At 43.9% G+C, this 15,422-nt stretch overlaps 2 protein-coding genes across 7 annotated transcripts in view; both read right to left on the bottom strand.

The window, feature by feature from the left end:
- Window positions 1-2,787: 2,787 nt before the first annotated feature.
- LOC123993274 lies at window positions 2,788-6,556 on the bottom strand. Of its 2 annotated transcripts, XM_046295211.1 has the most exons (4): window positions 5,464-6,556; window positions 4,861-4,920; window positions 3,666-3,768; window positions 2,788-3,237 (listed from the first exon to the last, which is right to left on the bottom strand). In XM_046295211.1, exons 1-4 carry the CDS (start codon window positions 5,695-5,697, stop codon window positions 2,879-2,881), a joined length of 756 nt encoding a protein of 251 aa, XP_046151167.1. In that variant the 5' UTR covers window positions 5,698-6,556; the 3' UTR covers window positions 2,788-2,878. The 2 variants fall into 2 exon arrangements, with proteins under 2 accessions (XP_046151167.1, XP_046151168.1); XM_046295212.1 differs by lacking the exon at window positions 4,861-4,920.
- Window positions 6,557-8,037: 1,481 nt separating this feature from the next.
- Window positions 8,038-15,422, bottom strand: part of LOC123993271 (E3 ubiquitin-protein ligase BRE1A-like) — a 29,556-nt gene continuing 22,171 nt past the window's right edge. For 4 of the 5 annotated variants that reach the window (XM_046295206.1, XM_046295204.1, XM_046295208.1 and 1 more), the window contains exons 17-22: window positions 12,840-12,989; window positions 12,276-12,488; window positions 11,960-12,085; window positions 11,655-11,795; window positions 11,382-11,486; window positions 8,038-9,381 (exon numbers count right to left, since the gene is read on the bottom strand). In XM_046295206.1, the coding sequence (XP_046151162.1) occupies window positions 9,205-9,381; window positions 11,382-11,486; window positions 11,655-11,795; window positions 11,960-12,085; window positions 12,276-12,488; window positions 12,840-12,989 (912 nt within the window). In that variant the 3' untranslated portion in view covers window positions 8,038-9,204. The remainder of the gene's footprint in view (window positions 9,382-11,381; window positions 11,487-11,654; window positions 11,796-11,959; window positions 12,086-12,275; window positions 12,489-12,839; window positions 12,990-15,422) is intronic. The other variant, XM_046295207.1, reaches the window with a different exon arrangement.

Below are 15,422 nucleotides of genomic sequence, written 5' to 3'. Positions count from 1 at the left end.
TTTTGCAACAACTTTGGAAGTATGCTTGGGGTCATTGTCCATTTGGAAGACCCATTTGCGACCAAGCTTTAACTTCCTGACTGATGTCTTGAGATGTTGCTTCAATATGTCCACAGAATTGTCCTTCCTCATGATGCTATCTGTTTTGTGAAGAGCAAAAATGCCTCCTGCAGCAAAGCACCCCGACAGCATGATACTGCCACCCCTGTGCTTCACGGTTGGGATGGTGTTCTTCGGCTTGCAAGTCCCCCCCTTTTTCCTCTAAACATAACGATGGTCATTATGGCCAAACAGTTATATTTTTGTTTCATCAGACCAGAGTACATTTCTCCAAAAAGTATGATCTTTGTCTCCATGTGCAGTTGCAAACCGTAGTATGTCTTTTTTATGGCGGTTTTGGAGCAGTGGCTTCTTCCTTGTTGAGCGGCCTTTCAGGTTATGTCGACATAGGACTGGTTTTACTGTGGATATAGATACTTTTGTACCCGTTTCCTCCAGGATCTTGACATGGTCCTTTGCTGTTGTTCTGGGATTGATTTGCACTTTTCGCACCAAAGTACGTTCGTCTCTAGGAGACAGAACGCGTCTCCTTCTTGAGCGGTGTTGGATTCGACATTTTAAACATTGAGATATTAAAGACATGACAGATCAGACACATAGTATATTAAGGGGTGAAAGAGACTGGGTCTCTGTAGAAAGACAGATAGCTGTGGAATGTGTGGATGACAATGTGTGGATGACAATGTGTGGATGACAAGAGGAGAGCAACGTGTTGATACAGGGGAGACAGATGGACATCTGTGGATTAGATGAATGAAGGGTTGATGTCAGGAGGTGAGGACAGATTCTCATCTGGGAGTAATAAAGGTTTGGTATCCTGTTACCCTCTTTATTCAATTCCTGTTAAACCATAAGATGTAACCATTAGAGAGAAGGATGAGGGTCTTAAGTGGGATATATGTATACAGTGGGGCAAAAAAGTATTTAGTCAGCCACCAATTGTGCTAATTCTCCCATTTAAAAAGACGAGAGAGGCCTGTAATTTTCTGTCTGAATACAGCTGTACAGAACCTTTGGGAAGAATTAAACTTGGTTAAAGCTTCTCCAGTGTCCGTGAGTTATTTACTTTGAAAAATAAGAACCTAACAGTATGACGGCTGCGTGGTCCCATGGTGTTTATACTTGCATACTATTGTTTGTACAGATGAACGTGGTACCTTCAGGCGTTTGGAAATTGCTCCCAAGGATAAACCAGACTTGTGGAGGTCTATAATTATTTTTCTGAGGTCTTGACTGATTTCTTTAGATTTTCCCATGATGTCAAGCAAAGAGGCAATGAGTTTGAAGGTAGGCCTTGAAATACATCCACAGGTACACCTGCAAATGACTCAAATGATGTCAATTAGCCTATCAGAAGCTTCTAAAGCCATGACATCATTTCCAGCTGTTTAAAGGCACAGTCAACTTAGTGTATGTGAACTTCTGACCCACTGGAATTGTGATACAGTGAGTTATTGGTGAAATAATCTGTCTGTTAACAATTGTTGGAAAAATTACTTGTCATCCACAAAATAGATGTCCTAACCGACTTGCCAAAACTATAGTTTGTTAACAAGAAATTTGTGGAGTGGTTGAAAAATAGGTTTTAATGACTCCAACCTAAGTGTATGTAAACTTCCGACTTCAACTGTACCCTAAAAGTTTGAAACGGTACAGTATACAGTGATTTTAAATTAAGCTACAAATTTGTAGAGCCCCCCTGTATTGAGACAAATTCTATTTCATATCTCGCTCTCTGTTAAATTGAAATGGCGCTTCAAGAATTAAAAAAATATATATACATTTCCAACATCCTAACCACTAACGTTACACCTTTTCCCACCAACTGCACACATTTGACTGCCTGCAAATAATGCCCATCTCGAATAATAAACATTCTATACTGTATCCCATGTAGATCACGCTCCTCTGGATCCCGCTGAGTGTATTCTCTACCAGCAAAGTTGAGTGGATGTCTCTATGACACTTATTAGGCCTGCTACCACTCCGTACATTGTCTTGACTAGGACTAAAGAAGCACTTGTAACAGAGATGCTTCATCCAACTGATCCTAGAGCTGAGATTCCGGGGCAACTCCTCCCCCAATTATCTCATCACCACCATTCAAAATTCACAGCGAAACACAGGTCAAACTTGTCTGTTTTCAACATGAATTAAAACTGTTGTTATCAGGTTTCTTTTGACAAACTAGGTTTTTAATATATATATATATATATATATACACACTATTTTAAAAGGTTTGTCTATTTGTATTATGTCAAATGTTCCAATGGTGCAAATGTTCTATGGTGCATTACCTCAGCAAAATGCACCACGCTGTATGTATGCTTGTTGTGGCAGGCTGAAACTGATGAGCAGACCAGTGTGGAAGTGTCCTTACATTTAACAAATACTATGTACTGTAGAGATGTACTTTTTCCTTGTGTATCTTGGCTTTGTGGTTTCATGTATTGCACTGTTTTAATGTCTTCTGTGAGTAATTTAGAATCAATCTAAGCAAGATACTGTAAATGCAAACAGACAGCCTTGCAAGAGAGAATATAAACCATTTAAAACCACTGTGTGACATATCTTGGAGTAAAACAAAACGTATTAAACAACTTGAATACTTGTCCATTACGTTTTTTTTGTAAAAAAAAAATATATATTCTCCATGTATCATAGATTTCAGATGTTATTATATGTAACAAACACACCTAAAGGGATAAGAAATGAGAAACCACTTTCTTACATGCATTTCCAATCATAAAATCCCAGAGGTTGCTTTATTTTCACTTGAGAAACAGACCATCATCCTTCCAACTATCCTCCCATCCCATCACTCATCACCCTTCCTCCTCTCCACTGCCTTCACCCTTCCTTCCAGGATGCTCAGGCGGTCTTCCATGTGGATTGTCTTTTCTGACCCGTAGCTGGCAAGCCCCAGAAGAGCACACCCGAGCACCAGGCCTGCCAACCGGACAGCTGTGGTGTCTGAACCAGCCTTGACATCGCTGACGATCAGGCCGAAGAGCCACAGCGCTGTGCCCGCCTTCAGCATCCAGAACACCCTCCTCACCACGCCCACCAATAGGCGCAGGACAATGGACAGCACCCAGTAGCCAATCAGAGCCAGCAGAGCCCATTGACCTACCGATGCCACGCCCTCTGGTGTGAAGTGAGGGAACGGCAGCTGGACTGAGAGATGGAGGGAGAGAGAGAGGACACGTGTTTAAATATTGCCGGGGGTAATTCAATTATTTTGTCTATCTTTACTCTTGAACTTGAGTGAATTCGAAGAGCAATCTCTTTGAAAACCAATAGCCTGTGTGCGGTTTAGATCCTATTAGAGAGATCAAATCACAGACACAAGAGGAAGAATTCAAACCCACACTTCCCAGTTCCCATATTACAGAGAGGGAATGGAAGCTCTTCTTCAGATACAGCTTTGACGGACTAAACGTGAGCATTTAATGTGTGCAAGTGAGATTGATACATGATGATTTTAGCTCTCTAAACCCAAAGTAGATGTGATGTAGAAAGGATGAACCTACACACACACACACACACACACACACACACACACACACACACACACACACACACACACACATACGGTCACCCACCATCAACCCCTGTGACCCTGAGGATCTCTGTGACGTAAACCGCGATGACATTCAGGCCGCTGGCAGCTCCTTCAGCCAGAAACCGGATCAACATCTCAAAGAACTAAGAGGAGGGGAGGGTGAGAAGAATTTTGACATGGCTTACAGTACAGCTTACATATTTGTACTGTAAGGGGAGAATTAAAACGGTTACTCCGGTGAAAGAAATATTCTAGTCCTATTCTAGAGTAGAGGGCCATACATTCACTTTAAAGTGGCCAACGAAGTCAGCCCACTTTTCCCCTGCCTGTATAGCTTACTTTATGTACAGTAAAATGTATTTCTTACCATGATCCTGTAGTGAGTGATAGAGCAGCACAACTGACAGTGACAAGTAATACCAATTAGAACGACCACAGCTGTTGCTACAAGGTCAGCTGTCATTCAGTATAAAACAGGTGGTGTTTGCAGGTGTGGGTCACTGATTCAATCGTCCCACTCAACACTGACCTAGATCTTTTTTATGAGTGCCAGGCATGTTTGATTCCTACAATACAGGTTGTCTTTGATCATGCCATTAGTTAGTTTAGTTAAACCCAATGGCCAGTCGGTCACCATACAAGTGCAATCCACTTGTATTGAGCGAAATGATTGAGTCCCTATGTTCAAATGGCGTTCCCAGCTGGCATCATGGGGGTGTTGTTGATGATGTGTGTGTGTGTGTGTGGTGTGTGAGATCGAAGCTGTCCTGGTATTTTTTTAAATTTTTTTAAAAGACAGCTGAAGGTTGGACTGATAACCCCCCCCCACACACACACACACACGGCTTAGCTGAGGTCAAGGGTAGTCATAGTAGGACAGCCTGACTCCGCTGCACCTGTTGCTACCCTACACAAGCAGCACTGTTTAGTGTGTCAGAGCAGGCCAGAGACAACTGTCCATCTCGGTCACCTTGTAATGTGTCCGCATGGAACGTTTAAAAAGGCCATCTGAAAATCTAAAACATGGGCATGAATGTGGCTATGTACAGTTACACAAACCATACCCACAATTGGCATAAAATTAAAGAGTGATGCAGTCATTTGCCTATCTGTATAACACACATGCTGTATGAAGTGACTGACATGTGCCCTGCAAACAGAGCTATAAGGAGCTTTGTTTTGGGCCGATTGTCAGAGGAGAGGTTAGTTAGATGAGGAACCTGGTGGTTTCTTACCATGGCCATGGTATAGACGTTCTCTTGACCAAGTACTGACTCTAGATACAACAGCACACTCTGGGGTAGGGCGCACAGAGTAGTGGCAGCAAGGGAGAGGGTGCATGGATATAAGCATACATGAAATTAGGGCAGAGTAGAGGGGAGATTAGAGGAGAGATTATCGGGTAGTGGGGCAAGGGAAGAGAGGGAGATATGGGTCAGAGAAGAAAAGGAGATGGGGAGGGGAAGTGAGTGGAGGTGGTGAGGAAGTAAGGAATACAGTAAGATTGGAGAAAGAATTTTAGTTGACAGAAAACCACAATTAAGCAATGCTTTAAAATTGAGCAAATGTCACCCTTAAAAGGAAGATAGTTAGAATAGATAAATTAAGTATAGTTAATTGATTAATGAATAGAATAACACAGGAAACAGGGGTGTAATCATTAGTCCAAACGAGAGTTTTTATTACACAAATTCTGGTAGGTCCCTCCCCGTCTCGTACCGCTAAGAAAAGAAACGGCGTAATAAATACGCCCCGGGATTAAGTGCTGGTTAGATTTACTCAAATAGTCTACTATTAGGTAGCATACATTTTATGACATATTTTCCTATCCTCCTTACCTCAACAGTCGATTCGATTACATTGGTTCCCACCACAGACTCCACGTATTTGTGGACATCTTTGCAGGTCCCCGTGACCAGGGACCGGAGGCTGACTGATGCCTGGGCCGTTTGAGGGCTATCCTCCGAAGGCATGGCCTGCACGACGCATCGCGCTGCCAAGCCAAGCATCAAAACAAGCGTGGATAATAAAACGGGTATTGAGGATGAATCTGCACGGTTGTAGGAAGTCATGTTGGGAAATCAAAATGTACGCTCATTCAAGTGATAATAGAAGATGCAATTATATTTAAAAAACGGGTTCTTGAGAATCAGCGCCTTGATCCATAGAGCCCAGATCGATGTGCAAATGTTTCAAACGGCGTATTAAAAAGCAGGTTTAAAGATGGCTTCTGATGTCAGTCAGTCATTCAAACAAAGCGACCGAGCTGTAGCTACTTAGACATATTATGGACTTGCTCTGCAGGGGTAATAAAATATTGCAAACTTCTTGAGAAAACATAATTAGCTGGGCCCTATAGTCTAGTAGGCTACTCGTTGGTTGTATGATCAAACATGCACGTTATTAAATCACTTAATATCAGCTCAGCGGTTATTTTTATTTTTTAAATTATAAACTTTGGCAATGTTACCACAAACCAGGGCACCGTTCAAGGACATGTAATATTAACACAATGCCTATATTTGGTATTGAACTGGTTAAGAATAGAATGACGTTAATTTCTGGAAATGTATCCTTTCTCTGCGGTGGATACAGTATATTTTAAGGTCAAGGTTGTTGATTTACTTTAGTAAAGTTTCTTTTTCGGTTCGCACAACAACAAAAAAAAGGCGCGATGACGTTGTCTTGACCATGCGCGGGTCCTCAATTTTTCGTTTTGGGCTTCAGTACTCCACACGGATGTTGGTATATAATTCCTTTGTTCCAGGGTTTGCATCAAGTTCAACACCACGATGGATTGTCTTGCATAAAAGCTTGTTTTTATAGGTATACTACGCCGTAGATGCTGCTGCCCTATAGGCGCTCCTTTCCGTCAAGCGATGCTGGCTTCTGGTTTAGTACAATGCGACAGCTCTTCCTTCAAACCGGTCTGGGAGACGAGGAGGAGGGGGAGGAGGGAGGGGGCGTTTTGGTGCCTTCAGAAAGCATTCACACCCCTAGATTTTTCCCACATTTTGTTGTTACAGCCCGAATTTAAAATTGATTACATTTGGATTTTAGTGTCACCCCGTAATGTTAAATTGGAATAATGCTTTTTGATTTTTTTTTTCAAATGAATTAAAAATAAGCTTAAATGTCTTGAGTCAAATGTATTCAACCTCGTTATGACAAGCCTAATACTCTGTTCAGGAGTAAAAATGTGGTTAACAAATCACAAGTTGCATGGACTTATTTTGTATACAAATAAGTGGTTAACATTAATGTTTAACCCCATCTCTTACAATTATCTGTAAGGTCCCTCAATCTTGCAGTAAATTTCAAGTACGGATTCAACCACAAAGACCAGGGAGGTTTTTCAATGCCTCAATTGGCACTGATTGGTAGATGTGTACAAATAAAAAAGCATAAGCTGAATATCCCTTTAAGTATGGTGTTTATTAATTAGGCTTTGGATGGTGTATCAATACAACCAGTCTACAAAGATACAGGCGTCCTTCCTAACTCAGTTGCCAGAGAGAATGGAAACTGCTCATGGATTTCACCATGAGGCTAATCTCTCGTGGACAGATTCACATGTAAACGGCAAGTGAAGTGACAACTTTGCAAGAATTTTGGGTAACTGAGATTACCATAAGGCCAATGATGATTTTAAAACATTGAGTTTAATGGTTGTGATATGAGAAAACTGAGGATGGTTCAACAACATATAAGCTACTCCACAATGCTAACCTAGATTGAATCCTGTACTGAATAAAAATGTTCCAAAACATGCATCCTGTTTCTTACAACACACTTAAGTAACACTACAAAAATGTAGCCAAGAAATGCACTTTTTGTCCTGAATACAAAGCACATCACTGAGTACCATGTCTTATTTTCAAGCATAGGGGTGGCTGCATCATGTTATGGGTATGCTTGTCTTTGGCAAGGACTAAGGAGATTTTTTGGGTGGATGAAAATAAACAAAATACAGCTAAGCACTAGCACTTGACTATGCATGGCAAGACTTAAACAGCTGTAATCACTGCCAAAGGTGTTTCTAATGTATTGTCTCAGGGGGTGAATACTTATCTAATCAAGATATATTAGTTTAATATTTCATAAAAGTCTGAATTTTTCTCCCACTTTCACATTTCAGAGTATTTGGTGTAGATTGTTCCAACAAAAATGACAATTAAATAAATTATAATCCCACTTTGTAACAACAAAATGTGGAAAAAGTTAAGGGGTGTGATTACTTTCAGAAGGCACTGTATAATAAGAAAGGTTGAGATTTGCACACTGGAATTTGTGGTCTCAACACATGTTAAAGGTTAAAACAGAAATATGATTTTGATGATAATGAATAGGCTATGTAGCTTATAAAATGCACAAAACTAGACTGAAAAATAACTAATCGCAAGACAAGTATCTCGTTTTGATGGCAGTTTAATAACTTGTGGAGCAGCAACATTACACATTAGCATCAATTCATGGTATTTGTAGCCCGTCAGTGTGTCCCCGAAGAGGCAGCTTTCAATTTTTTATTTTTTTAAATACATGCATACAAATGCATGGGAAACATTGACTGGTCACACAAGGGTGCATGCTGATCAAGGGACTGACCGTTGATTTTCTAACCATCTAAGCAAACGGTTAGTCCGTTTTTCTTTCTCCCACACACACACACACACACACACACACACACACACACACACACACACACACACACACACACACACACACACACACACACACACACACACACACACACACACACACACACACACACACACACACACACACACACACACACACACACACACACACACACGTGTAAGCCGACGGACAGACACCACACCAGTCTAAAACTAGAGCCAGAGGGGCCCCCAGAAGGTTATCTGGTGTTTAGTTCCATGGGGCAGGACCCGTAGGAGTACTGAGGAGAGAGAAGCTGAAAATATCAGTTATTATAAAAAGGTTATGAGGGTCTTCAGTGCATCACTGCAGCCCTTCAGGACTAGAATTCAGTGAAAGGTCTGTAATGATCTAGTCCATCCAAAAAAAAGGGAGAGGGCGATAGTATTTTTAAAATAAACACCAATAGCTACAGTCAACTATGGAAAAGCTTCAAGTCAAACCCTTCAAGTCAAACCTCACTTTTCCCCCACAAAAGGCCATATGTACTGTAACCCTAGTATTGAGCCACAGGCACAGTGTCTCCTATAGGCTTTCCTTCCAGCCAGCCAGCCAGCCAGGCAGAGCACAGCCAGCAGATATAACCATGATAATGATCTCTATAAGACAATGTAATGTAGGACCAGTCCAGAAACAACCCTAAGCAGCCCCCCCCCCCAGCAACATGGCGGAAATTCCACCTAGCCAATCAGAGCGCAAGGTGTCCATATTTATTACATGTCCAGCCGATATTCACAGATTTCCACACGTGTCCAGTCTCATTCCATCTCACACGCTAGTAGCGGGGGTGATAAAATACAGTTTTGTTCAGCTGGAGAGAAAGCCTGTGTGGACACTGCTGACCTCCAGGCACTACTATCCTACCCCCTATGCTCCCTGCATTTAGCCCCCCCCCCCCCTCTCTATTCGATGTAGATGCGGTGGAAGTCGTTGGCGCCGAAGGCGGCGTTGCACTTGGGGCACTTCCTCTGGCGCGTGTCGTAGCGTGTCTTGACGCACTCGAAGCAGAAGACGTGGAAACACTTGGTCAGGACGGCGTCCTTTACCCGAGAGTTACAGCACGGGCAGGTCAGACGAGCCTGGGGGAGGGAGAAAGAGAGGGGGAGGGAGAAAGAGAAGGAGAGAGAAAGAGAGGGGGAAAGAGAAATGGAGGCCAGAAAGATAAAGAGAGCAATGAGAGAGAACAGGTGAGTTAGGGCTGAAATACACCACATTATTTTTTGCTGGGTCTACGGGCTCTACACATCAGAAAACATCTCACATTTAACGACTCAGTCAAGCCAAATCCTAGTTAACTAGTAATCTGTGTAAAGGCGCCGCCGCGGCAGTACGGTTGGACAATTGGGACAGAATTGGCTGTATTTGCTGGACAGGTTAACGCATGTGTAGTAAGGAAAACATCATGGCAACGAAGGAAAATGCTGCGTTCCTTTATGTACATTGTTATCAGGGGTCTAGTGCGCGACGCTCCTCCACTTCTCAGAATGGTGCTCGTTTATAAAAAGGTTCGATTTTTTCCAAATCAATGTCCCGCAAGATCTCTTAATGATTCATTAGTATGCGAGCCTCTAAACATTAGACCCTAAAACACCACGTAATTAGGCTACTTACGACATTTTATTTGTATGATTGTGATGAAATGGTAAAAAAATAAATCACATGCGGCCAGAGCTCAACAGCCGTAATATGCTTTGATTTAAAAATCATAATATAGAAGTGGAAGTGTAGCTTTTAACTCCCTCTGCTCTAAAATCCGATTAAACAGTAGTTAGGTTACTTAGCCTATTGTCGATTTTGCAAAAAGAGCTTGAGAAAAGAACAGACTTAAATGCAACTTGTAACATAGCCCAGCAGACCAGCTAACTTGTGTGTGTGTGTGTGTGTATACAGTGCCTTCGGAAAGTATTCAGAATCCTTGACTTTCCTCACATTTTGTTACATTACAGCCTTGTTCTAAAATGGATTCAATAGTTTTTCCCCCCTCAATCTACACACAATACTGCATAACTACAAAAAAAAACAGTTTTTTTTGTGTGTGTGCAAATTGAGCTAAAAACACTGAAATATTACATTTACATGAATATTAAGACCCTTCACTCAGTACATCGTTGAAGCACCCTTGGCAGGGATAACAGCCTCGAGTCTTCTTGGGTATGACGCTACAAGCTTGGCACACCTGTATTTGGGGAATTTCTCCCATTCTTCTCTGCAGATCCTCTCAAGCTCTGTCAGGTTGGATGGGGAGCGTCGCTGAACAACTATTTTCAGGTCTCCAGAGACTCTGGCTGGGCCACCCAAGGACATTCAGAGACTTGTCCCGAAGCCACTCCTGAGCCGTCTTGGCTGTGTGCTTAGGATCGGTGTCCTGTTGGAAGGTATAAACCGTCGCCCCAGTCTGAGGTCCTGAGTGCTCTGGAGCCAGTTTTCATCAAGGATCTCTCTGTATATTGCTCAGTTTATCTTTGCCTCAATTCTGACTAGTCTCCCAGTCCCTGCTGCTGAGAAGTGGCTTCAATCTGGCCACTCTACCATAAAGGCCTGATTGGTGGAGTGCTGCAGAGATTGGGTATTGTGTGTAGATTGCTGTGGAAAATGTTTTACTTAATCCATTTTAGAATAAGGCTGTAACATAACAAAATGTGGAATAAGGCAAGGGGTCTGAATACTTTCCCGAAGGCACCGTATGTGTGTGTGTGTGAGTGATGAACTTGTGGGGTAGGTGAAGAGAAACTTTATACTTCTGAGTAGCTCTTTGGCTGACGTTGGGACATGCCTGCTTTGAGCACTCCTCACACTTGGCGATAATGGCAGAAGAGGCCAAATATATTTAACATTTTCAAGAAAGTGTGGCAGGCATCAACTGCAAATCGGGTATGAGTTTGACTTTACGGGCTGTAGTGTTAAGTTTTACTTCGGGTTTGCTTCGATTTGCTTCCACATTTGGAAAAATGCGTTGAGAGCTGATCAGGACATGTAGATCAGGCTAAAACCATGTATTGTTCGCCCAGTTTAACTTTATAGTGGCACTTTTAAAGACCCGTATTACACCTGGTGTAAAAAGCGTGTTCATCCAGACTACCTTGTAATCGTTGATTTCCTCATTGAGGATGTCATCGCCGTTGCGGACGGTCTCTGCGGGTTTCTTGGCCTTCTCGATCTTCCTCCGCAGTTTGGAGATGTCCTCCTAAAACACAGCAGGGGAGAGAAGAAAATAGTTCAGCAGGGTGCTCCAATCAGTAAATAAACTGAATTGTTATTTTGTTCAAGTGGATTTGAATTGTCTGTGTGTGTGTGCGTGGTTACACATGCACATGGACAGTTACCAAAATGTGGCATGTGTTTGTGGCCTGACCTGTGCGCGGCGTGCATTGAAGGACTGCTTCTCTTTGGAGATGCTGTTCTCAATGACCTCCTCCCTGACGGTGCCCAGTCTCTGCTGCACCTGGTCCAGCTGACTACGCACCTCCTCCGACAGCACCGTTGACTCCTGGGTCTGGAGGGGGAGGGGGGGTGTGCAAAAAGCAGATACAATGCACGTTGCCATTTTTCCAAGGAAGTTTGTGTTCTTTGTGTTAAGTACTTATCTATACTCATTGTGTGAGTGTCCATGGTGTGTGTGTGCGCTCGTGTCATTTTCCACAGGTGTGTTTTTGCTACCTTGCGTTTGTTCATGTCCAGAGCTTGTGTCCTCAGAGCCAGCTCTCTCTCTGCAGTACCGATCGTGCCCTGGAGGAGGCGCTCCTTCTCCTCCAGCTTCCTCACCACCTGCAGCTGGGCATCCACCTGAGTAAGATAGATAGAGAGATGGCGAGAGAGCGATAGAGAAATAATGAGAGATGGCCAGACATGGGCTCCATTGTTTGCTAGTGTCAAGCTACTGTCTTTCCCTAACACAAAAGTCAGCCTGAACTGTGCACCTGCCATTTAGACGTTCAAGTCCCTTTCCTTCACTGTTCCAATCACCTGCTCTCACCTGCGTTTTGAGCGTGAGCAGCTGGTCGGCGAGCTCCTCCTTCTCTTCCTTGAGCAGCTTGTGGATCTGGTTGGACTTGATGCGTTCCGACATCAGCTTGAAGTTGGCGTCGTCTTTCTCCCTGAGCTGCTGCATCAGCCGGATGTTCTGCTCCTGCATGTCCTCAAAGGCCTGGCCCGTCACGTCCATCTCACTCAGCAACGCATCCTCCTCCTGGGGAGAAGGGGGGGAGACAGGGGGGAGGGAGAGGGGAAGGAGGGAGAGAGAGAGAGAGAGAGGGTAGGGAGAGCGAGGGGAGGGTAGCAGAGGGGTGGAAGGATATAGGGAGGTATGGAGAGGGTAGTGGAGGGGTGGAGAAGAAGAGCGATGGAGGGGTGGTATAGAGGGAGTGAAGTAGGTTGACAGAAAAGTAGGTTGAAGAATGGATCGATGGAAGGAGGGAGGAGCAAAGAGGGGGGGGGAAATGACGGTGAGAGAAATTAGTCAAAAGTATGATGCTCAAATGCACACAAAGACATGCACACACATACACACAACCCGCACACACACAACCCAGACACACACCTGCTTGGCCAGGGAGAGCTTCTTGTTGAGGATGTTGATTTGTTCCTCGACAGAGCAGATCTTCCGGAGTGCCTCCTCATCAGCCATCTTCTTCCCCTCCCTCCTCTCCCTCTCCTCCAGATCCCTTAGACGCTGCTTCAGCTCCTCTGCCTGACAGTGAATACAAAGCCGTTATCACAGTCAATAAATCGCTTCCCTATGAGCAAAATACACTGCTCAAAAAAATATAGGGAACACTTAAACAACACAATGTAACTCCAAGTCAATCACACTTCTGTGAAATCAAACTGTCCACTTAGGAAGCAACACTGATTGACAATACATTTCACATGCTGTTGTGCAAATGGAATAGACAACAGGTGGAAATTATAGGCAATTAGCAAGACCCCCCCCCCAATAAAGGAGTGGTTCTGCAGGTGGTGACTGTAGAAAAGGCCCATGGAGTTGGTGGAATACTCCTTTAATTAATTGCCATTTACTCAGCTGGGCCAGGGGCGCTTTAATTAGGTCAGGTGGAAATGTCCTACAGATCTCAACTCTATAAAAGGAGGAAATTGCCATCGCCTGATCTCGCTGCTTTCTCTTCCCTAAATCCATCTGATCCAGAAGTTCTGTGCGTCCATGAATCCACGTAAGTCCACCGACTCTTACCTTTCATCTGAATGATCTGTGGTGATCGGGAGAGTGGGCCATTCAGTTATTGTTTATAGTTATCACCGCGGGAGCGCGGCTTGGAGCGCACGCTTCAAACATATTGTGTAATGTGAATTGTTAATAATGACTGCTATGATTTGATCTTTGATTATGAATTTGATTGTATACATGTTATTTGTTTCCTTTGTGATGCAGCACAGACTACCAGTAAATATACCACTTTATGGTTAAAGGAATTCCTGCCTCAGTCTCATACATTCCTCTGTCACCTGACACGTGACCACCTGTTCACCTTCACTGTCAGTCATCCTACCTGTCCAGCAACCCACACAGATTCCACTAATCTTTCAGTGACCATAGACCACTTCTCAGTTCCAATGCTTCCTGGCTGATGTTTTGGTCACTTTTGAATGCTGGTGGTGCTTTCACTCTAGTGGTAGCATGAGACGGAGTCTACAACCCACACAATTGGCTCAGGTAGTGCAGCTCATCCAGGATGAAACAATGCGAGCTGTGGCAAGAAGGTTTGCTGTGTCTGTCAGCGTAGTGTCCAGAGCATGGAGGCGCTACCAGGAGACAGGCCAGTACATCAGGAGATGTGGAAGAGGCCGTAGGAGGGCAACAACCCAGCAGCAGGACTGCTACCTCCGCCTTTGTGCAAGAAGGAGCACTGCCAGAGCCCTGCAAAATGACCTCCAGCAGGCCACAAATGTGCATGTGTCTGCTCAAACGGTCAGAAACAGACTCCATGAGGGTGGTATGAGGGCCCGACATCCACAGGGGGGGCTGTGCTTACAGCCCAACACCGTGCAGGACGTTTGGCATTTGCCAGAGAACACCAAGATTGGCAAATTCGCCACTGGCGCCCCGTGCTCTTCACAGATGAAAGCAGGTTCACACTGAGCATGTGACAGACGTGACAGAGTCTGGAGACGCCGTGGAGAACATTCTGCTGCCTGCATGCCTGCAGCATGACCAGTTTGGTGATGGTCAGTCATGGTGTGGGGTGGCATTTCTTTGGGGGGCCGCACAGCCCTCCATGTGCTCGCCAGAGGTAGCCTGACTGCCATTAGTTACCAAGATGAGATCCCCAGACCCCTTGTGAGACCATATGCTGGCGCGGTTGGCCCTGGGTTCCTCCTAATGCAAGACAATGCTAGACCTCATGTGGCTGGAGTGTGTCAGCAGATCCTGCAAGAGGAAGGCATTGATGCTATGGACTGGCCCGTCCGTTCCCCAGACCTGAATCCAATTGAGCACATCTGGGACATCATGTCTCGCTCCATCCACCAACGCCACATTCCACCACAGACTGTCCAGGAGTTGGTGGATGCTTTAGTCCAGGTCTGGGAGGAGATCCCTCAGGAGACCATCCGCCACCTCATCAGGAGCATGCCCAGGCATTGTAGGGAGTTCATACAGGCACGTGGAGGCCACACACACTACTGAGCCTCATTTTGACTTGTTTTAAGGAAATTACATCGAAGTTGGATCAGCCTGTAGTGTGGTTTTCCACTTTAATTGTGTGTGACTCTAAATCCAGACCTCCATGGGTTGATAAATTTGATTTCCATTGATAATTTTTGTGTGATTTTGTTGTCAGCACATTCAACTATGCAAAGAAAAAGTATTTAATAAGAATATTTCATTCATTCAGATCTAGGATGTTATTTTAGCGTTCCCTTAATTTTTTTGAGCAGTGTATGTTGAAAATATGTCTTTTTGGTTGAAAATATGTCTTTTTGGTAGAAAAGACAGTGTGTTCACTGGGTTATTATCACTCAATAGTAGCTCAATATGCAGAGCACATAGTGGTTACATCACTGTTATACCATCAATCAATTACTTCCACTCAATACTAACCATCCAATACAGAGAGTATTACCATCATCACTATCATACAACTAACCAATCAATTAAACCCATAAA

The sequence above is a fragment of the Oncorhynchus gorbuscha genome, linkage group LG13, assembly GCF_021184085.1.
Source record: "Oncorhynchus gorbuscha isolate QuinsamMale2020 ecotype Even-year linkage group LG13, OgorEven_v1.0, whole genome shotgun sequence".
Classification (NCBI taxonomy): domain Eukaryota; kingdom Metazoa; phylum Chordata; class Actinopteri; order Salmoniformes; family Salmonidae; genus Oncorhynchus; species Oncorhynchus gorbuscha.
The sequence above is the reverse complement of the archived record's forward strand: the minus strand, read 5'-3'. Positions and strand labels throughout refer to the sequence as shown.